The 23624-nt window shown below is 34.7% G+C and overlaps 1 protein-coding gene across 8 annotated transcripts in view; it reads left to right on the top strand.

Annotated features, from left to right (window-relative positions):
* The window catches only part of PTBP3 (polypyrimidine tract binding protein 3), a 113048-nt gene that overhangs the window by 33712 nt on the left and 55712 nt on the right, over positions 1 to 23624 (top strand). For 5 of the 8 annotated variants that reach the window (XM_074280867.1, XM_074280871.1, XM_074280868.1 and 2 more), the window contains one exon: positions 14688 to 14763. In XM_074280867.1, coding sequence (XP_074136968.1) covers positions 14688 to 14763 — 76 coding nt within the window. Of the gene's footprint in view, positions 1 to 14687; positions 14764 to 23037; positions 23243 to 23395; positions 23486 to 23624 lie in introns of all 8 variants that reach the window. The other 3 variants (XM_074280873.1, XM_074280872.1, XM_074280874.1) reach the window with 3 other exon arrangements.

Here is a 23624-nt window from a genome sequence, read left to right on the forward strand (position 1 = left end):
CAAGTGATCTTGCAGTCTCCCTTACATAAATCCAATTCACTTACGTGTCATGGCATCACGTTCCTGATGTCTTGGCTCTCTTTAAGAATGAAGGAAAAGCAATGAGACTTTTAATGCTACGCAGAACAGATTCTTAAGTTTAACATTAAAATTCTTTTATTCGCTGCTTAATTACTATATTACTATTTTTTCCCTGCTGTATTTCATTACTGGTTGGGAGTGAGTTTAAATAATTGATACATCAAACAATGAAGCTGTCAGCTACTTAGCTAACAAGTCCATGGAACAGCTGCTAGCTATGTAAACTTGGGACAAAGTTTCTTAGGAGATTTCTTATCAATTTGTTGAATTAGTTTTCTGTTTTCTTTTGATGTCTTTCAATGTATTTCGTTTATTTGATTATATAAGATTATTTCAAATTATGGTGTAGTATAAACAGCCCTGGAAAGAGTCCAGAAAAGGAGTGTTTTAGTCCTAACTCTCTACCCCTTAGTAACTGTGAGTTTGGCAAGATATTTCATTCACTTCTACTTAATCTGTAAACTGAAGATAATAGGAATCACTTATTTCTAAACTAATATACTTGGGTTCCATTTATCCATGATGTTATTATGATTGTTTTTTCTTCTCTTCCCCTGACAGATACTGACAATTTCTTTTAATTAAAATTTCTTTTTATCTGTAACTTTCACAGCTAATAAATTTAGCAGAATGTATAAATATATTTCCAGCTTAAACTGTCTGTTTTTTGAATTTGTCTTTTGACCTTAGATCTATGGAAGGAGAATATAAGTAGGTGAGAATGTTTTTATTGTAAACATAGAATTTATGTCATGAAAATTGTTTTGATTAGCATAAAATCCTGTCTCAGTATTATCCTTATAATGCCTCTGAAGAAACTGAGACTTGAAGTTAATTGATCCCATAATCACAAAGCTTCTAAGCATTGAATTATTTTTGACTCCTTACTTTTCTATTTTTTTTTTAAATCTTTAAAATATTCTAAAACAGGTTTGTGATCTTATAGATTTTGCTATTCTTTCAAAGATCCAGTTCCACCTATTTCTTTTTACCCACAACCCATTACTGGCAGAAAGGGGGATTGTCATGAAGTATAAAGTCTGGGATAGCTCCCTGAAGGGCTCAGTCAGGATAAGCAAAAGTCTTTGCCCCACATTGGGTGCCAAAATGCAATGTTCTCTTTCTCTAGATTGTCAATCATTCTCTGGGTGCAGGTTTCTTGGGGAACTTCTGGGGAGGCAGCCTTAGTTTCAGTTTAGTTCAATAATCCCAAAATGCAGCCAGGAGTTAAAGTCCAGATGCTATATTGTGTTCTTCAAAGTCTTGAATCTTTTCCTGTCGGAAAGTCTCTAGCCAGCTTCCCTCTAGCTCCCTCTGAATCCATAGCTCCAGCCAGCATGAAGGTAGACGCAGGAATGAATCAGACTCTGTCTCCGAGAGTGTGGGATTGTGGGTTTCCCAGAATTCAATCCTAGATGTGAATCTCCCGGAAGTCCATGAGCAGGCTTTTCCTTTAGACTTGTGAATCTGCTGGACTTGTGAATCCACTGAGTCCTCACTCTGAATCTCTTGGAGCTTCCCTGAAGTTCTCTCTTTGATTCAGACTCCCTCCAGACTCAATGTTGGCTCCTTATATCCTCCCAGAGAATGGGCTTGTGGGTACTCCATGGGCTTTTGGGAGCTCCTTACAGAACCAATGAGCAAACTCTTTTAAAGGTGTAAACTCCTAACAAGAGATCATTTTATAGAATCCTAACAATGAAGGTATCAGGGGGCACCTGGTATTTCTGTATATATGGTTTTTTCCTCTCTCTTACCCTATATCATCTTATCTTTTTTGGTCATTTCTTAGATAATATCCTTTCTCTGTTTTTTAACATTTCTTATCTTTTTTTGTAACTTGCTCATATCTACTACATGGCTCTCTTCATGTTGGTTATCCTCATTTGCTGCATATCTCAGTCATGTGATACTGATAAAATTTAACAAGGGCTTTAAAGGTTTTCCTTTCTTTTGAACTGCTTTTGAGGATAGAAATCATTTTATAGATGATATTTTTATATTCAACATTTTGCTAAAATTGACAGTTTATTTTTTAATTAAAAGTATAAAAAGATAAACATACTCCCAAATGATTTGAGGCTGGACCTCTAGGCTATATCTGTTTAATTGAAATTTGACAGATAAATATAAAATCTTATGGGAGCATATAGTTAAAGAAAATTCATCTACTTTCTTGCTTGTTTTTTTTTTTCTTTAATTTTTCCCCCCTTTTTGATCTTATTTTTCTTGTGCAGAATGATCAATGTGGAAATATGTTTAGAAGAATTGCACATGTTTAACTTATTGGATTATTTGCTGTTTAGAGTAGGGAAAAAGTGTGGAGGGAGGGAGAAAAATATGGAAGGTTTTTTAAGGGTGAATGTTAAAAACTGCATGCATTTTAGAAAATAAAATGCTATTATAAAAATAAAAAAAAAAGCAAAATTAAACAGAGAAAAGAAATCCAATTCCTGCTTCTATTATAGCATGGGAGACAGTAAAATGTGCGTTAAACAGCTCTGAACTTAAAAATCAAGACATGGTACAAGTTCTAATTCTACCATTTACCAGCTAGGGGACTTTAACTTTTATGAGACTCACTTTTCTCATTTTAAAAATAGGAATAATAAAAATATCTGTATTACTTGCTTCATAGGATAATTGTAAGAGTAGTAGATTGTGGATTGTAAAATAAATTACAAATGTAAACGATTTCAAAAGCTTAAATCATAGTAATTTTTAATTTTCCAAATATTAAATGGAATGTTCTCCCCAAAAAAGTAAGTTCATCTGTTTAAGAACTGGTAATTTTAGTCAACTGCAAACTCATGTAAAACTGTGGCAACTTTTGATATTGGTTTGCATTAAGAAAGACCTAGCTTAAGTAAGTGATTATTTATATATGTGTGTGTGTATGTGTGTATTCTACCTTGGGAATATACCTAGAGTGTTGTGTTCAATTCTTGATTCACCAGTTTTAGAACAACATTAATGAGCTGGAGAGTATCTAGAAAAGGGGCAGCCAGGATGATAAATGGTATTGAGTTCAAATTACATGAAAACAAACGGTTGAAAAAAGCCTGAAAGGAGGATTGGAGTTTTGGATATTGATGGGTAGTGTGCCTCATACTTATTTCAGATATTGAAGAGCTTGCTTGTGGAAAAAAATCGAATGTTTTTATCCCAGAAGCCAAACCCAAGAGCGATGACTAGCAGTTACAAAAAATAAAAATTTAGTCTTGAGAGTCAGGAAAAACTTTCTAAAAACTATAGCTTTCCAAAAGTGGAATGAGCTGCTGGGAGAGAGATGGGTTTTGCAAAAAATGTGTGTGTGCGTCATGCATGCGCATGCTTATTAATTTTATTAATTTGAAATTTTTTTTGTTTTTTTCTCTTTTCCCCATTCCTTTCCTATCCATTGAGAAGGCAGTCTTATTGATTATCATGTGTGTACATCTTGAATTTTCTGAACAAAAGTTTAATTATTAGAAAATTAATCCTTTTTTACTTTACATTTTAAATATTTCACATCTAGATATGATGCAAAAAAATTGCCTTAAAAAAGGACTGTTTTTTGCTCTTTAACAAACATTAACCCATACTCCTTTTAACATATGACATTAAATATCTAAGTATCATACTTCAAAGCTAGATTTTCCATTTAGTTCCGAGTTTTTAAACTTAGAAGAAAGATTTTTAAAATAGCCATTACTTGGTTCTATATAAAGGTATTTAATAATTACATATTTTTGTATTAAAACTATACTGCAATGGAAAAAATGATAATTTCTTGGAAATTTTTGCATATCTTACTTTAAATCATTTTAAGTGGAAATTGAGCATGATCTTTGAAAAATGTTGCATTAGAGCTAGGAAGATATAATCTAGTAATGTATTTAAAGAAATTTTAATATCTTAAAATTTCCTGCAGTTGCTAAAGTTTTTTGGTTGAGAAAGGATAGTCTAATTGAGTTTATTGTCCAAGTGAAATCTGTGATAAAAATTATTTTTTAGTACCTTCATTAGGAATTTGCATGGAAACTCCTTAAAAATGTTTTTGGTATGCTCAGTGCCTTAGTAGACATTTATTTAATAAATGAAAGCTGATTGATGTGGATCCACAAATATGTGCTAGTATTTCTGAATGTTTCTTACACTTTTTGGCTTTCTTTTAGGTAAGGTCAGAGATATAATTTAAAAGAACATAAAGAATAAAATTTCTTGATCACATTTTCCTTAAACTGGAAGTCTGTGTGGTGACATTTAACTTCAGTTCCTCATTCAACTTTAATTCAACTAAAAGGAGTTACTGTTCTGATCTACATATATTTTAATAGCAGAGGTGTTCCCTGTATCAGAACTGGGCCACAAAAATTTTTTAAAGTTAGTAAAAGGTATTGATTCAGAAAACCTGAATTTGATCTCTTAGTGATTGGGTAAACCTCTTTAAGTCATCCTTTCTGACTTTAGGATTCTTAGGAATTCTTATGACTGAATAACGTGCTTTCAAGTTTGAGATCTATGATCTTATGAAAGTGGGTTTTACACAATTTTTCTCATAATGACAAGAAATTATACAGTGACAAGAAATGACAATAAAAGTTTTATTTACATATGAACTACTCCTACAGAAATAACCTTTTCTTAGTTAAAATGTAGTTTCCTGAAGGCTCCTAGCTTAAAATAAATTAACCCTAACCCTTCTAACCCACTCTATTTCTATTACTGATCGTAAGTTACTTTATCCAACAAATTGGAATGGGACTGTATACAGATGATGTAAGGTACAGATCTGGCAGGGCCAGCCAAAGAGAATATCTCTGTGAGCGAAGGAAATATGACCTTCTGTGCACCAAATAAGAAAATGGAGTTCTGAGAACAAAGGCTTACCAGTTTCTTTAGGCTAGGTAGGTTCATGTAGTCCTTGTGTTAAGTCTTTTCCTTAAAGTTTCTACTTGTAATTGTTAGAGATTTTTTGGTACAAGATTGCAAAATTGTTGATTTTTCTTGAGTTCATTTTCTTTGACTTATTCATCTCTTTAGATTCTGAGTTAGAGCTTTACTTACTGGTTACTAGGGACAGGCTTCACATGCCTTGCATTTTGAAGGGGTGTGGAGTGGGTTGTCTATTTGACTTCAGTCCTCTGGTTCTTAAACTGACTTCCACTTCTTAGTGTTAGACCCCCTGAATCTTCAGTGTAACAATCTACTGGTTGTTACTAGACTAGTAACTACCTAGTAGGTTGTTTTCTGGTTGCTGAGTCCTTGGGCTCAGTTTGTCTAGTTTGTTCCCAATTAACTAATTAATTTCATCAGGTACAAAGAGGTACATTTATTTAATCCCTGCCCAGACAATAAGGGCAGCTAGGTGGTGCAGTGGATAGAGCACCAGCCCTGAAGTCAGGAGGACCCAAGTTCAAATATGGCCTCAGACACTTAACACTTCCTAGCTGTGTGACCTTAGGCAAGTCACTTAATCCTAGTTTCCCCAGGAAAAAAAAAAGGAATTTAGCCCAAGCTAAACTCCATCATGTGCTCCTGGAACCTGATCAGCTTGTCCAGGACTTAAAAGCAAAAGATAGACTAAAGGACATCAAGGTTCTTGACCAATAGTCACTAATATTGCCTGTCTCCCACAGGTCACATAATTTCCTGTGATCGTGTGACTCAATACTGAGAAATACTTCATCCAATCAGTCCTGTTCATTCCATCTCAGGGATTGTTTCAAGAAGCCCTCTGCTTTTTGTTTATCTGACACTTGAATGTTAAGACTACATATTCCCTGTTTCTGGTGCCTATGCTGTTCTGCTTCATTGGCTTTTTTGGCATCTCTCTTTTGCAGGGAATCCTAGAGGTTTCCAGCTGGTATTTTTGTGCAGTTCTAGAGTGGAAGTCCCTTACTTACATTTAGCCTTTTTGCCCCTTACTCTTTGATCAAGTGATGCTGTTGAGGGGTGAGAGATGCTGTAATAGCAATGGAGTCTGCAGGCTGGTGTCGCAGGTTTTTGTGAAAGAATTTGAAGCCCCAAATCTGCAGGTGAGGTTTTTTGGCCCCCCAAAAAGGGTTAATTACACTGAGAAACAATTTCCTCAGTGAGCCAATAACAGAAAGAAATTAACCAAGATTTAGGGTACAGCCTTTGATTATATTAGATTTCTATGGCCCAGGGATAGGGAGTAATCTTTAGATGAATTTGAGAGACTAATCAATAATGGGTGGTAATTATGCCCCAGGACAAGATCTACAATTGAATTGTAGGTGATCACAGTGGAAGTTTCCTAAGAACAAGATAGTGGGGTTGCTCCCAAAGGTCTGGAGGGGAGGAGATTCAGGGCTTTTCCAACCCAGGTTTATCCCTTCCCCCAAAGATCAGGGGACAGAGTTTCCATCAACACTGGCCTCTTTCTCAAAAAGACAGTTCCATTTCTTATTTCAGGACATTTTTTTCTGACTGGTCGTCATGCCTGAAATGTTTTCCTTCCTTACCCTTACTCCCTATTTTGTTTTTATTCAAGTCCCTGATAAAATTCTATTCACAATATCTCTCCTGATCCTTCTTAATTCTGGTGCTTTTCTTCAGTTGATTAGTTATATTGTTTTCTCCATTTGATTATGAGCTCCTTCTTTTACATTTATTTATATCTTAAGTTCTTAGTGTGGTGTCTGGTACATAGTAGGTGCTTTAAAAATGCTCATTGACTGACATTATAGATTCTCACTGGATTTCTTGATTACCATTTGGTCTGATATGAATCTCTGGACTCCCCCCACCCCCTCCCCAAACTGGTATGGTTTTATGGGAACACAGGAGGTCTGACCAATCCTCTTGTCAGAAAGTTGATTATATCTTGAATCAACTTTTAAAATCAGTATATCCAAAATTTTATTTATTAAACTCTTAGACCTAAGGACTATGTAATACATACTAGGTATATAAAGATAAGAGTCTGCTCTCATAGTCAAGAGACAGCATGTACATTGTGCAAGTAAGGACTTGCAAGATACTTGGAGAGTTGATGGAATGCAACCATAGAGAGGAGAAAACTTTCTTACTTGAGCGGGGAGGAGAGGAGATGTCTAAATTATAGAATCTGTGGAGCAGGAAAAGTGTGTAAAAAAGCTGGAAAGGTTGGGTGGATAAGGTGATAAAGAATTTTAAATATCAAACACAGGAGGTAGAATTGTAGAAATGAGTTAGTCAAACTTTTAGATAATGATTTTAACATGTATGGAAGTTTGGAATGATAAACTTGAGACAGGGAGACCAATTAGAAAGCTATTGTAGGTGATGAATGCCTGAATTGGGGTGGTGCATATGTGGATGGAGAAATAGTGTTTTATATTAGAGAATCTGTAGGAGTAAAAATGATAAGATTTGACAACTGATTGGATATGTGGGGTGAATGAGAGTGTCAAATCAAGGATGCTATAGAGGCGATGCCTTTGGCAGTTAATAGGGAGGTTTGGAAGAGGAATGAGTTTGGGGAGGTAAAGACAATGTTTTGTTTTGGATCTGTTAAGTTTAAGTTTAAGATGCTCTTTGGGTATCAAGTTTGTCCAGTAGGCATTTGATGATTTCATTTGGGAGCTGGTTGGGGAGTGGGGAAAGGCCTTGATATATGGGTCCTGGCAATACTCTGTATGGGAACTCATGAGAATTGATGAGACCATCAAATGAGAACGTAGGGAAGAAGAGAAGTTCCAAAGCAGTCTGGGGGATAGGCATAATTATTGGATGTTACTTCGATCAAAATCGGGCAGTGAACACTAAGGTAAGGTCTGGTAGGTAGAACCACCAAGAACAAAAGAGGGATAAAAGATGGAGGAGGAGAGGTGGTCAGCAGTGCCAGGTGCTGCATGAAGGATAAGAATTGAGTAAAGGGCATTTGATGTGACCCTTAAATCAGCTGAATGAGGAAATAGAGGCAGCAAGCATAGCTGGATAACTTTTTCCTCCCCTAATATTTAGCTGAGAAGGGGAAGAAATATAAAAGATGATTCATTGGGGATTTTTAAAAGAATGAGCATACGGTAACTAAAGAAGAATTTGACATTTGAGAATTAGAATGGGGAAATCACTTGGAGAAGATAGGAGGATATGGGATCCAGGGTACTTCTGGGTTGTCCTTAGCAAGGAAAAGAGCCATTTCTTTGTCATTTTAAGCACCTATTATGTAGTATATTCAATTGTCCTATTAAATTTTAGAGGTTGGGAAGAAAATGAAATGAGGATGACCTACTGTAATTTTTTTTGGGGGGCAGCCTACTTTTCAACAGATTAATCATCACTAGAACAGCCTGGTGTTAAAGTCCAAATCCTTTATTATCTCCTTCAAAGTCTAGTCTCTTTGCTTGGGGCTTCAGCTAGCTTTCTTTGAGGCCTTCCGGAGTCTTGGTTTCAATGGAGAAGCAAAGAGCCTGACACCAAGATGGTGTGAGATGGAGTGAATGAATCTCTGCCAGTCCTTGCTGGCTGTTATATATATACTCCATTATCATAGGTGTGAATCTTGTGAAACTATATTAAGTAGTAAGTACATGTACTGAACTAGAGAACTATTAATCATCATGCTAAACTAGATAACCATTGTATTTATCAATTTCACTGACTTAACACCTTGTAAGAATCTTTGTTTCAAGTTGAGTTCTGGCCCATAACAACCTACTGTTTAGGAGGGTGCATTTTATTGTGTTTATGTGTGTTGGGGGAGGGGATGAAGATGGAGGAGAGGCAACAATATAAATTCATTTCAAACAGGAGGCCTTAATAATTGAAGCAATAAGGAGACTTTTTGGAGGTATCATTTGAATTGAGCTAGTGATTTTAAGAGGCAAAGATAAGGAAAGGAGTGTATTTCAGTAATGGAGCAATTTGTACAAAGACACAGGGAGCAGATACTAAAGAGAAACGTAAGCAATCTGCTTGCTGAAATGTGTATGGTGTGCAAAGCAGATAAGGTAATTTGACTAGAAAGATAGGTTGGAGCAAGATCTTGAAGGCCATTAAATGCCACAGATAAGAATCTAGTTTTTGACAGGTGAATGAAATGGTAAAATCTGTATGATAGACATCTAATGTTCTTTACAACCTGTTTCCCTTTTTTTAAAATTTTTTTTCTCCCTGAGACTGGGGTTAAGTGACTTGCCCAGGGTCACACAGCTAGGAAGTGTTAAGTGTCTGAGATCTGATTTGAACTCGAGTCCTCCTGAATTCAAGGCTAATGCTCTATCCACTGTGCCACCTAGCTGCCCCCTCCCTTAGTTTTCTAGGCTTTGATTCCACATGTAGGACACTCAGTCTTTCCTGATAACTCCATCTCCATTCTATAATCCTCTTTTCTTACTCCTTCCTCACTTCCACTACGTGAATCCCTTCCTATTTTTTCCAAAACTCAGATCAAGTGCCATTTTTTTCCTTGAGATAATTTTTCACCTCCCTTCTTCCCCAGTTCTAATTTCTTACCCTCTTCCCCCATTTACCTTGTATTTATAATTAATATCTGTACATCTCTTTCCCCATAGAGTGTGAGATCCTTGAGTAGCAGACTGTTTCATTTTTGTCTTTGTGTTCCCAGTATCTAGTACAGTGCTAGAATATTTAATAGATATTTATTGATTAATTGAAAGACAAATTTACTGAAAGTTTATTATGCCATTGTACGTGGCATAATAAATTTAAAAATTGGGGGTAGCTTGTTTTTAGGCACTAGGTTTTAATGTAGTAGTTTTTAAAATGCTGTGATTTTTTTTTTTTTTTTGCTTGTTTAATGAGGACTAAAAAATCAATCAGTAATAAATTTTTATTAAGTACCTACTCTGTGCCAGGTACTGTACTAAAAAGGGGGACTACAAAAAGCATCAGTTCTCAAGATCCTCCAGTAACTTAATGATCTATCTAATGGAGCATTTCAAATTATATGTACAACCAAACTGTATAAAGGAATAATAGGAAAGAATCTATAGAAAGAATCTTGGAAAAGTTGTATTAGTAGAGTGATTGGGGAAGGCTTCCAGAAGGAATTGGGATTTTAGTTGGAATTTAAAGGATGTAAAAGAAATCATCAGGTCAAGGTGAGGAGGGAATATGTTCTAGGAATTGGGGATAGCCGGAGAAATTAGTAATACATATAAATGAAAGAATTTGGTTTGGTGGAATATCAGTTATATCTCACTATAAGACTTCCAGTGTAAGTCAACTATATAAGCCTGGGAATTTGTATGAATTGTTTTTCTTTTTTCTAAAGAAATTAAAGAACATCCTGAGAGGAAAAGAATACATAAAAGTAGTCATTTCTCTTGCAAATGACTAGAATGGCTACTGCATGCTATCATAATTCATTAAAGTACCTTTTTAAGATCTCTCCCCTCCCCCCCATTATAAAAAAAATATTTCCCACAAGTTTCCCCCCCCCCTTTTCATTAATTTACTCTCACCGTTTGTAATATGGTGACTAAAGTCAGCATTTTTGAAAGTTTCTACTATAGATAGTTTCACTGAAGACAAATAAGTACCTATTGGTTGGTAAAAGGAACAAACATCTGGCATGGTTGTTCCTCATTCTTCCTCTCTCTCTCTCTCTCTCTCTCTCTCTCTCTCTCTCTCTCTCTCTCTCTCTCTCTCTCTCTCTCTCTCTCTCTCTCTTCTCTCTCTCTCTCTCTCTCTCTCAACCTCTGCTAAGAGGATATGGGAGGATTTCTTTTTTTGGGGGGGGTGACAATTGTTAACATTTAATTATATAAGTGCATGATTTTTGCTAATGGAAGTGTAGAAGGTTTGGGGTGGGGTTTGCTTGTTTTGATTTAGACTTCATTTAAATTTTTTTTTTTAATTTTTTATTTTATTTTATAATTATAACATTTTTTGACAGTACATATGCATGGGTAATTTTTTACAACATTATCCCTTGCACTTACTTCTATTCAGATTTTTTCCCTTCCTCCCCCAACCCCCTCCCCCAGATGGCAAGCAGTCTTATATATGTTAAATATATTACAGTATAATTTATATACAATATATGTGTGTAGAACCGAATTTTTTTGTTGCACAGGAAGAATTGGATTCAGAAGGTAAAAATAAGAGTTTACATTCATTTCCCAGTGTTCCTTTTCTGGATGTAGCTGGTTCTGTCCATCATTAATCAATTGGAATTGGATTAGTTCTTCTCTATGTTGAAGAAATCCACTTCCATCAGCAAACATCCTCGTACAGTATCATTGTTGAAGTGTATAATGATCTTCTTGTTCTGCTCGTTTCACTCAGCATCAGTTGATGTAAGTCTCTCCAAGCCTCTCTGTATTTTTCCTGTTGGTCATTTCTTATAGAACAATAATATTCCATAACATTCATATACCATAGTTTACCCAACCATTCTCCAATTGATGGACATCCATTCATCTTCCAGCTTCTAGCCACTATGAAAAGGGCTGCCGCAAACATTTTGGCACATACAGGACCCTTTCCCTTCTCTAGTAGTTCCTTGGGGTATAAGCCCAGTAGTAGCACTGCTGGGTCAAAGGGTATGCACATTTTGATAACTTTTTGGGCATAATTCCAGATTGCTCTCCAGAATGGTTGGATTCTTTCACAACTCCACCAACAATGCATCAGTGTCCCAGTTTTCCCACAGCCCCTCCAACATTCATCGTTATTTGTTCCTGTCATCTTAGCCAATCTGACAGGTGTGTAATGATACCTCAGAGTTGTCTTAATTTGCATTTCTCTGATCAATAGTGATTTGGAACACTCTTTCATATGAGTGGAAATAGTTTTAATTTCATCATCTGAAAATTGTCTGTTCATATCCTTTGACCATTTATCAATTGGAGAATGGCTTGATTTCTTATAAATTAAAGTCAATTCTCTGTATATTTTGGAGATGAGGCCTTTATCAGAACCTTTAACTGTAAAAATGTTTTCCCAATTTGTTACTTTCCTTCTAATCTTGTTTGCATTAGTTTTGTTTGTGCAGAAACTTTTTAATTTGGTGTAATCAAAATGTTCTATTTTGTGATCAATAATGGTCTCTAGTTCTCTTCATTTACATTTTTAAAAGGAAAGGATAAACTGAGCAGTAAGAGAGATTTAGTAGAAAGATATATATAGAATAAAGACCCTGTACTGTACACTATAACATTGGGCAGGTCAGTATCTCTGAACTTCTTTCCTCCTGTGAACTGCCCATATTCATTACAAAATGGAGATAATGCTTTTTTTTTTTTTTAATAGTTTTTATTTACTAGATATTTGCATGGTAATTTTACAACATTGACAATTGCCAAACTTTTTGTTCTAATTTGTCCCTCCCCCCCTCCCCATGACAGGTTGACCAATCCATGTTAAATATGTTAAGAGTATAAATTAAATACAATATATGTATACATGACCAAACAGTTGTTTTGCTGTAGAAAAAGAATCGGACTTTGAAATAGTGTACAATTAGCCTGTGAAGGAAATCCAAAAGGCAGGCAGACAAAATTAGAGGGATTGGGAATTCTATGTAGTAGTTGAGATGATGCTTTCAATACTTATTTCCCATAGTTGTGTCCTTCCCTGTGGTCCTTAGACTGGTCTATAGCCATCATAGCTCTTTTGAATCTTATTTTGGCCCATAGGTTGAGGAAGAGTCTTTCATTTTTCCATTTTGTACCCTTTTTTCTTCCCCTTCCCTAATTTTCTTCCTTGGTTTTAGGCCTGTGGACCCCTCATTCAGTTTCTTTTGTGGATCTCTGGGACTCTGGAGTGCTTGAAATTTTATTTTTCCCCCTGTGGTGCCCCCCTTTCCTCCCTTCTCTCTCTATTCCCCATTCCTCTTCTGACATTTTTGGTTTTCCTGAAAGACTTAAATTCACTAAGAAGATTGTTACTTTTGTCCAGTCAGGGCAAGTGAGAAGTTTTATTTACTTATTAGTGAGAAGGAGCTATTCTGGAGTCCTTATCACAAAATGTTTATCACATTAAATGTCCTTTGTTATATACAGTAAAAATAAGAAACCTAATTTTTTTTTTTAATCAAAAGAATATAAAGGATGTCTAGCAAGCATGTGGATATGATTATGGTATAAATATAAAAATTTATAAAAGAAAACTTTTCTTGCTGGGCTTTTGAAAGATATTTTAAAAGGGTGGAGAGGATCTTTACCTAGATGTGACTTAATAACTCTGAAACCTTATTCAAGTCATTTTATTACTTGGACTTCAGGTGTATTATCTATAAAAATATATAATTCGAGTAAGTAATCTTTTTTTTTTCCCCCCTGAGGCTGGGATTAAGTGACTTGCCCAGGGTCACACAGCTAGGAAGTGTTAAGTGTCTGAGATCAAATTTGAACTCAGGTCCTCCTGAATTCAGGGCTGGTGCACTACCCACTGCACCACCTAGCTGCTCCAGAGTAAGTAATCTTTCAAGGTCCTTTCCAGCCCTAAGTCTCAGGAATCTATTATTTGCCATAACTTCACTTGAATTGTGTGGGTAGCTTTTTTTTTTTTTTTTTTTTTTTTTGCTGAGGCAATTGGCGTTTAAGTGACTTGCCTAGAGTCACACAGCTAGTATATATTTTTTTATGTATAGTGATCTGGTTCTGCTCATTTCACTTAGCATCAGTTCATCTGAGAACTTTTTGATCTCCATCTGGGAACATGTTATATCAGAATTGAGCATGTAATCTTCTTGTTGCTGTGCAAAAACTTCTGTTCCAATTTTTCCCCTTCCCCTCCCCAAGATGGCAGGTAGTCTCATACATGTTAAATATATATCAAAGTATATGTTAAATGCAATATATATATGCATATTTATACAGTTGTCTTGCTACACACAAAAAAATCGAATTTAGAAAGAAGGCAAAAATAACCTGGGAAGAAAAACAAAAATGTAAGCAAACAATAACAGAAAGAGTGTAAATACTATGTTGTGGTCCACACTCATTTCCCAGTGTTCTTTTGCTGGGTGTAGCTGGTTGGTTCTGTTCATTACTGAAAAATCATTAGTCTTAAATTTTTTTCTGATCTTTTATACCTTCATTTGCATTTTGATTCTTAGCATATAATTATTTTGTTCAACCTATATCTAATATGGCACCTAAAATACGTTTGAATAAAATCATGATTTGAATGTCATGTTGTTTTAACAATGTCTTGTTGTTTTAACAAATCTACATTGAAATGTTTTGTAGCATCATCCCATGATTTCTCAATTTTGTAAAAGCAAGGTATTTTTGATGTGTCTCTTGAGTTCAACAGTGCTGTATTTTGTAAGACTTTGGTAAAAACATTTAGGGATTGTATTATGATCTTAGAGTAATCTAATGGGGGGAATTAGTAATAATAGAGCAATTATGGGGAATAAGACAATTTTATAAACCATAATTTTAAAAAGTTATTTTTGAGAAATGAAAATTATTTATGTAGAAGCTTGATTTTCTTTTTATTTCATAGGATAGGGTCTTGCTAATATGGACAGAAAATTGTTGGCAGTTCAAAGTAGAATAGGGCTTATAATTTGTCACTTTTTGCAATCAAAATAATTAGTTTATTATAATTCTTGATGCTGACAGCATGTGCTGCCTAGTTAAATAATCCCATTATAGAAAGTTTGTTTTAACTTTTTTTTTCCCTTCCCATTTTAGCGGGGATCTGAGGAGCTTCTTTCTTCTGGTATCACTAACGGGCCTTTTACCATGAGCAATTCGACTCCAGCTACAGGTATAGTGAAAATTTGATTTTTCATTTATAAATGTTTGGCTTTATATACAAAACATATGCAGCAAGCAGTCTATTTTGTCATTTTGATAGATGATCGATGATATTCACTATGGGCCAAAGTAATATAATATAATTTGTTATACATACAATTTTAAATTCTCTATTCTTTTTGGTCTAAAATCTAAATAAGGCTCAACCTTGACATATTTGAGACTGTCTTTTTTTCTGCTTAAATATTTGTTGGAAACTTGAGGACCTGAACCATAGGTAGATTTCATTAAAGTCAAAGTTTTCAGTAAGTTAATACAGTTTATTACTGTTATCAAGAGTTCTTTGAAGAAGTATCCATTGCTTATGTTTCATTCTCAGCCATATAATGTGATTGCTTTTTTCTTTTGAAATATTTTGTCTTTAAAATATGATAGTTTTAGATTAGAATAGGGGTGTACCAGTTACTGCAGGTCAATTCCAGCCTGCTGTCTGTTTTTAGGTGGCCTGCGAGCTAAAAATGGCTTTTACATTTTTGACTCTCTGGCTGTAATTTGCTGACCCCAGAATTAGAGGAATTAAAAGCATTCTGAATGAAATATCCTAGAATTTTAGGGCAGAAAGCAACCTTAGGCTTTTTTCTAATCAAGCCCTTTCATTTTATAGTTGAGGAACTGATTCTCAGAAATAATGGTATACTCAAGACCACACAGCCAATTTGCTTTTGGTTCTTAGTTTAATTAGAGGCCTCCTGCAGAAAGTGGTATTTGAAGGTGTATCCAGGACTTTCTAAGAGTTTGAAGTATGGATGGAGAGCATTATGAACAGTAAAAAGGCAGAGAAGGGAAGAGATGGCTTTAAAAGGTAGATTTTTTTCATGAATATATTAGCTATATGTTAGCTTGATAAGGGAAGGTTTTATGGAAAAGTAGCATTTTTACTATGGATAAATAAGCTTTATTTAGTCAGGGAATGGGAAAGAGGAGATGTTTTAGGTTGGGTAGAACAGAGTAAAAGCAAAAGCTCAGAAGCAGAGAGGAGGAGTAACTTTTTGGTTAGATTGGAGGTTTCAGAAAGATGAGTTATTTGGTGGTAACATTCAGAAGATATTTTGGGTCAAATTATGGAATAATTTGAATACTTAGAACAGCTTGTTTAATAACATTAAGAATTAGTCAGTAGATTAATCTAAGTCATAGATTTTTTTTGTTGTTGTTATTATGGTCCCCTACTTCTAGCCAATAATCTCTGGCAGGGAACTGCACAATTAGCATCATTTTAATTTTTCAAATTTTTTTTTAAATTTATTTTAATCAGCCAAAATCTACCTTTCATTGCCTCTCTCCCATTACCCTCAGTGGGGGAACATAGGAAAACAAAATGCGTTACTAATACATATAGTTAGTCAAAACAAAATTTTCACATTAACGATGTCCAAAAAAATCTGTCTTGTTTTACATTCTGAGTCCTTCATCTCTCTATCAAGAGTTTGTTTTATCATTAGTCTTGGCATGCTCATTGGTGGTCATACTGATAAGAATGTAACATAATGGTATTGTATTTATATTATCCATTTTCTAGTTTATGAGTGTCCCCTCAGATTACCATTCTTTGCCACCTTAAACAAGATATATATATATATATATATATGTAGATATTTATTTATTTATGCATTTTTGAAATTTGTTTTACTTAGCACTAACCCTGTTCCTTTAATCTATTCTTCTGGAGTTCCCCTTGCCCCTGTCTCTTCCTTCTCTTATTTCCCTCTTGTTTACTTGTTTAGTGAAATACATTTCACTAAATATGTATATTCTTTTTTTTCTTTTGATCATTTCAAAATAGTCAGGTTTGAGTAGTATCATTTGTTCCTCTTCCCCTACACCCTTCCTTGTATTCATGTCTGTTTGTACATCCAGACTATGAAATCCTTTCTCTTCTCCCTCAAAGTATTCTCTTTCCCCTCTCTCAACATTTTTTTCTTAAGATCACTAAGACATAACTGAACTACTCTCAGGTTTTGACTAAACGAATTCTCTTTATGAATCCTGACAATAACAAGGTTCAGAGGAGACATGTATCATCTCTCAATATCTCGATTTAAGCAGTTTATCTTTGTTTGTTTTTTTTTTTTTTATCATATTCCTTTCACATTTATCTGAGTTTTCCTTTTCTTTATAATGGTGGCAACTGAAGTGTGTATGATTCTGACTTTGGCTCCTCAGTACTTGGATTCTTTTAGGCTGTTAACACAAGTTTTTATTTGACCTTGGAACAACGGTTTGGGCTGTGATGTTCCTTATCAGTTATCATTTGGAGATTTTGTTAGGCTCTGGATAGCTAGTCCATATCCCCTCTTCCTATGTTAGGCCCTGGAGAGCAGGCCATATCCCCTTTTTCATTTGTGGAGTTAGATTTGGAAAATTGAGTTTAAAAAAAAAAAAAAAAAAAAAACTTTAAACCTTGAGGCTCCGACTCCCCTTCATGTAACCATTGAGACATAATCAAGGATAGGAAAAAAGTCTCCAAGTGTTTTCCTCTCTGACTTCATTCCTGTTAAAAAATTACTCTAGGAGTCAAAGACAATCTCATGTCCTGCAGTTATGCCTTTGTTATAGCCCTTATTTATCCAAGAATGGTCCCACTCCCAGGGCCTGAGCCACAATCTCCAAGCTGTAAATACCAAGTTAACTCCTCTCTCCCCGCCCTCTTTGAAGTAAAGATAACAACTACTGCAAGACTAATTGCATTCTCTCTTCTGTATTTTGCTTGCTAAAAAAACCTTATATGAATGGTGTTGCCTCAGTTGCTCTGGAACGAATGCTTTGGAAGTATATTCCCGTTTTGTTCAACTAGCTTAAACTCTCCACATTAAAGATTAAAAACAGTCTCTTTTTGCCTCAGTTTCTCTGGTATTACAGAGAATTAGCCTTCTGGTTTCAAGAGATCTTGGCAATTTTCTTTTAAGATTTATTGAAATATAATTTCTGGATTCTTTTGTCATGATGCTCAGATAGTCTAATGGTTCTTAATTTATATCTCCTTGATCTATTTTCCAGGGCCATTGTTTTTTTTTTTTTTTTTTTTTTTTTTTTTTTTTTTTTTTTTTTTTACGAGATACCTTAAATTTTCTTCTATGTTTCCAGCCATTTACTGTTGCAGTATTTCTTGTTGTCTCGTGAAATCACTATCTTCTATTTGGCCCATTTTAATTTTCAGGGAGTTTGTTGCTTGGATAAGGTTTTAAGCTTTTTGTGCCAAGCTGTTAATTCCTTTTCCACTTCTTTGTTTCATAGCTTTTATTTCCCTTCCAATTTTTTTTTTTCTTCAAGTGCTCTCTTTTCATTTATTAAATTATTTTAAACTTTTTTTTTTTAACTCTTGCTTTATCTTTTTCAGAAATTCTAGTTGAGTTTGTGACTAAGCTGCATTTTTCTCTGAGGCATTGCTTATAGATATTTTAGAGTCATTCTCTTCTGTGTTTGTGTTTTGAGCATTCCTACCATCATAGTAGCTTATGATAGGGCTCTTAAAATTTTTTTTTTCAAATTCTTCTAATCTACTTCCTGACATTAGATTTGATGTCAGAGCTGGGTTCTGCCATAAGAGGCAAGATCTGGTGCTGTCTCCATTCTTAGGGTAATGTTGTATTATTTCAGGATCTCATGGATGAATTTGGGATCTATAGGCTCTTGGTGCTCCCAAAAAAGTCTAATCCAGGACAAAGACTGACAATTTCTGTTCTCATTTGAGATCTGCAAGTTTTAACATAGATTTTGGTCTATACAATGGTAATTGCTCGTAGACTTATCCACTGTCAGCCAGCTAGAAAAGCTGTGTTGCTTTAGAGTGATACAGTTGTAGGTCCCTCTTCTGTCTAGATTTTCTGCCTTATTTTTCTGCAGACTGGGTTAGATGGTAAATGTGAGACCCTGCTCTGAGGTCTCTGATCCACACCACTATTGCTGCTCACTTATGAACTTCCTCCTTTCTCAGCTTACCACCCAGGATCTCCCTTGCTGGGAATATTGCCCTTGTGCACAGATTCTCTTCTTGCTCTGCCCATTATCTATGATGCACAACTTGCTAGGTGTCCACAAAGCTGTCATTTTGCATCTGTCCCTCTCATAGTACCTTTATTGGTATGAGTTTGGTGGTGCCCCCAATAAGGTTCCTTTCTCCCCCCCCCCCAGGCTGGGTTAAGTGACTTGCTCAGGGTCACACAGCTAGGAAGTGTTAAATGTCTGAGACCAGATTTGAACTTGGGTCCTCCTGAATTCTGGGCTAGTGCTCTATCCACTGCACCACCTAGCTGCCCCAAAGTTCCTTCTTTCTCTTCATGCGTATCTTTTGCATGGGCACTGGAATGTTCTGTACCTTTTTTTTTTTTTTTTTTTTTTTTTGCAATGGGGTTAAGTGACTTGCCCAGGGTCACAGAGCTAAGAAGTGTTGTGTCTGAGGCCAAATTTGAACTCGGGTCCCCCTGATTTTTGGGATGGTGCTCTATCCACTGCTGCCCCTTTACCCCATGTGTTCTTAGCTCAACTCTGTCCTTGCTTTTTGTAACCCTTCCTGTCTGTCTTCCTATGCAGAGTTGGGTGAACAAATGACTCTCTTTCTTTTCCCCTAGTTTTCTTGTCAATATCTGGTTTGGTGAAATTTCTAGAGCAGTCTAGAGGAATTTATGGAGGGCAGTTTACCATGCTGTTTTTATCACTTTGCCATTTGGTTCTGTTTCCTCACAGTCATAAATTCTTAACTCTTTTGTGTTTAAAGTCAACTAATCCAACTAATCATGAAAGTATTCTACATTGAATCCCTGACTGTATTAGTGTTAGAGTATTAGAAATTAAGAAGGTGATAGCCTTCACTTTGGGGAAAGGTTAAGTAAATTATAGTGTATTAACATAATTAATGCTACCATATAAGAAATTATAAAAGACCTTGTACATGAGCACTATGTGAAATAAATAGAACCAGGAGAACAATTTCTATTATAATAAGAAAATTGGAAAAGGAACAGTTTCCTTTTTTGTATTTGAATTCTTCACTATAATATCTTTCTACTAATAAAATGGCAACTGGTCTAAAAAGATTTTTCATGAAAGAAATGCCTTTTGAGAAGGAGAGAGATTATAGTTTCCTAATTTCTATTTGTATTTTAGGGATTATTTAGGGTACCACTCTTTTATTCATTGTTTACTATTTGCCTATTAGTATTAATAGTGCTTAATTTTGATTTAAGATACTTTTTTTCATTTTGGGGTGTGTGTGTGTGTGTGTGTTTGTGTGTATGTATACTTGAGGTGCTTTGGTTTACTCGGGTTATTTATTGAGCTTCTACTGTAGAAGAAAGATAAAATCTCAAACAATAGCAAACTTTGTTTTGGACTGGGCCTGATTCAGTCCACTGAAAATTTAGGTTTGACAAATGCAACTCTTAGGGGTTGTTCAACAGTTAACAAAAAGGGATTTGTGGACATTTCAAGTTAATTCATCAAAGGGAAGATCCCTTGCCTAAGTTGCCCATTCTGATCTACCAGCTGACATCAGAATTCCCCTGGAATTACTTTTAGATACTATGTGCTTCTGTGATAAGGAAGTAACACCAATAATCAGAGCCTCTAGTCTAAGTCAGCCAAGTTTCCTGGAAGGTCTCAATACCTTTTTTGGAAAGACTATCCTTAGTTACATAGGGCTAGGAGTTAGAATTTTGTTCCAACTTGCATATACATACACATATTATCTTCCATTAAATACGTGCACATACTCAAATGTAGTACCAATTACATTTCACTGAAAACCTTTTTTTTTTCCCTCCAATTATCAAGTATTTATATTTCCCCTGGTAGGGGGAAAAAGGATAAACAAAAAATATGTAACATATATGCTTTAAATGAATGTTTAAAAAAGAAAAAGAAAAAAAAAATCCTTATTGGCCATGCCTCAGAGTTTATCTTACAAATTGTCAGGATTTAAGTAGATTGTTGTTTTGTTATCAGTCATCTGAAATCATGTTTAATCAGAGTACATAAATCTTTCAAAATTGTTCCTTTTCCAATTTTCTTATTATAACAGAAATTGTTCTCCTGATTCTGTTTATTTCACACAGCACTCATGTCTTTTATAATTTCTTATATGGTAGCATTAATTATGTTAGTACAGTATAATTTATTTAACCCTTCCCCAAGGTGAAGTATATCACCTTAATTTCTAATACTTTGCCATCAAAAAAAAAAGGAATTGCTTTAAATATATATATATATGTATATACATATATATATATATATATATATATATATATATATATATATATATATATATATATATATATATATATATATATATATATGTATATATATATATATATATATAAAATTTTTCATCTTTCTTTGATCTCTTGCATGTATAAATGTAGGAGTGGTATCTTTAGGTCAAAGGGTCACAGTTGAGTAACTTTGGGGGCATAGTTCCAAATTGATTTCCAGAATAGCTGTACCAGTTCACAGCTCCCCTAACAGTATATAAATATACCTGTTTTCCTGTACTTCCTCTACTTTTTATCATTTTCCTTTATTGAGGAAGGGTTATTTGCTGGTCTAATGGATTTGAATTAGTGGAATTAATTTGAATTAATGGAACATTTTTTGACTGGCTATAGATAGCTTGAATGAATTTACTGAGACTATTTATTATAGATATGTTATTAGAACAGTGAATTAGTTTTTCTAACTAAAGCTTTAAAATATTAGTTCGGTTTTTTGCTGTTGACCTGGGGAAATTTTCTAATTTTTATTTTTTAGTAGAGATTTTTTTTTTTCTGAAAAGATTGCCAGAAGTATATTGAGCTATATTTTTATTGAGTTAGAGATATTGAAAATTTTTTCCTTAAATAGAACACTTAATGAAATCACATTTTTGTCATCTTTTTCTTTTCTCTAAAAAGACATTTTTAAAAATTTGTTTAGAGATCTGGTTAATCAAAGTTTTACTAATTGGGATCCTCTTTATAGTCCTATTGTCAATTTTAAGGGTTTAATTAACATCTTTTGTGTCGTTAGTTATAGTAAATGCTTTCTACCTCTTCCCCTTTGTCTCTTAAAACCTGTAGCTTTTGTTTTTGCAAGCCTTAGATCCATTGCCTTAAATGTTTTCTTACCTTCCCAAGTTATTAGTGCCTTGTCCCCCATCACTGATTATTATAAATTTTTTAATTCTATAGCATCTGTCTCTGAACACTTGTCCTCCTAGCACAAGGTAAGACAAGGAGGGATTGTCTCCATTTTGAATCTCTAGTTCTAGCACCTACCTCAAGGTCTGATAGTGCTTGTTGGTTTGATTGGGAATAGAATTGATTGTCTTGGTCAGGACTTGAAAATTTAGTAGAAGTGAGCTTGAGAGTAAACAAGTGAAAGACATCAAATTTGCTTTGCTGGAAAAATGATGGGGTTTTCAATCAAAATAACAAAATTTGTAGGAGCAGGCAAGGTTAGGAGGACTTGATTAAAATTTTCATAAATTTCATTTTACATAAATGAAGTTTGAAGTGTGAGTACATTCTAGTATAGTTGTTGGAAACAGAGATTCAGGACTGGCACTCTGGGGAACCAAAACTAGATCTAGAAATTTGGGAACATCTGAATAAAGGTGCTAATTGAATCAATGGAAGAAAAGAGAAAAGATGGTTGATGAGACTACATCTGCCCCTGTTCTGCCCTAACTATTACACTATGCTAACTTCTTTTTTTTATACATAGCACATGTAAATTTGTACATAGTTAAAGAAGTGCTTTTTTATTTTTTTCATGTCATCATGTGCATACTTCATTTCAACTTTATCCATTGGAAATTCTAATCAAATAAATGCTATCTTTGCTTCTGCAACAGGAAGAACCATTATCTGTTGTATTGCTCAATTCTCTATTCCTTGGTCACTGTGTATGTACTATGTATGTTCTAACGTAAGATTATTGGATGCAAAGAATATCTCTTCTGTATTTGTACTTCCAGTGTTTAGTACTGTGCCTAGCATTTATTTCATACTTTATGGAAATAGTTCCTTCTACCTATAACTACCCTTTTCCTCTTTTTGGACCATAAGGCTATGGGGCAACAAAGAACACTATAGGTATTGAAAGCAGACAAAAGCAATGATAATTTAGGGTACATGTCCATCTTTTCATCTGCAACTTTTTTCTTTTTAAGATCTTTTTAAGATTTTTGCATAAAAAATATTATACTACACATCACAGTATGTACAGTAGTTATATTTCTTTTGGTTCACAGTGATTGCAAACATTCCAGAGTCACATGACTGAATAAACCATTGAATCCAAGAGGGGCCCTCATTTGTTCTGACCCATGCCATATAATTCTTGGAACCTCTGGTGGCCAGATATCCCAGACTTCCAGCATCCTTCACTTTCTTCTCCTACTGAAATATAGGAAGACTATAAGCTTTGGAGGAATATTTTTTGCTGCTTGAAAATAGGTGAAATCTTTGTTACTATGAAATTTACTTTTTAAAAATTGCATTTGTATGTATATAAATATATGTGTATATATAAAAATATTTTCTTTGTGTTTTTTTTTTTTCCTTTCTCTCTCTCTCTCCTTTTTTTTTTTTTTTTTTTTTTTTGGAGAGGCAGCATGGCGTAGTGGATAGAGAGCTGGCCTTGGAGCCAGGAAGACCTGGGTTCAAGTCTTGCCTCTGACATATACTGTGTGACCCTGGGTAAGTCACTTAACCTCTCAGTGCCCTAGGCAACTCTGTAAGACTATTAAGTTGCAGAGAGGGTGCCGACCTGCACTGGTAGAGGGAATTTCCTTATTTGCGGAATTCACTATATCAGTGAAATCACAGGTCTAGTCCT

The sequence above is a fragment of the Sminthopsis crassicaudata genome, chromosome 1 (genome assembly GCF_048593235.1).
Source record: "Sminthopsis crassicaudata isolate SCR6 chromosome 1, ASM4859323v1, whole genome shotgun sequence".
Lineage (NCBI taxonomy): Eukaryota > Metazoa > Chordata > Mammalia > Dasyuromorphia > Dasyuridae > Sminthopsis > Sminthopsis crassicaudata.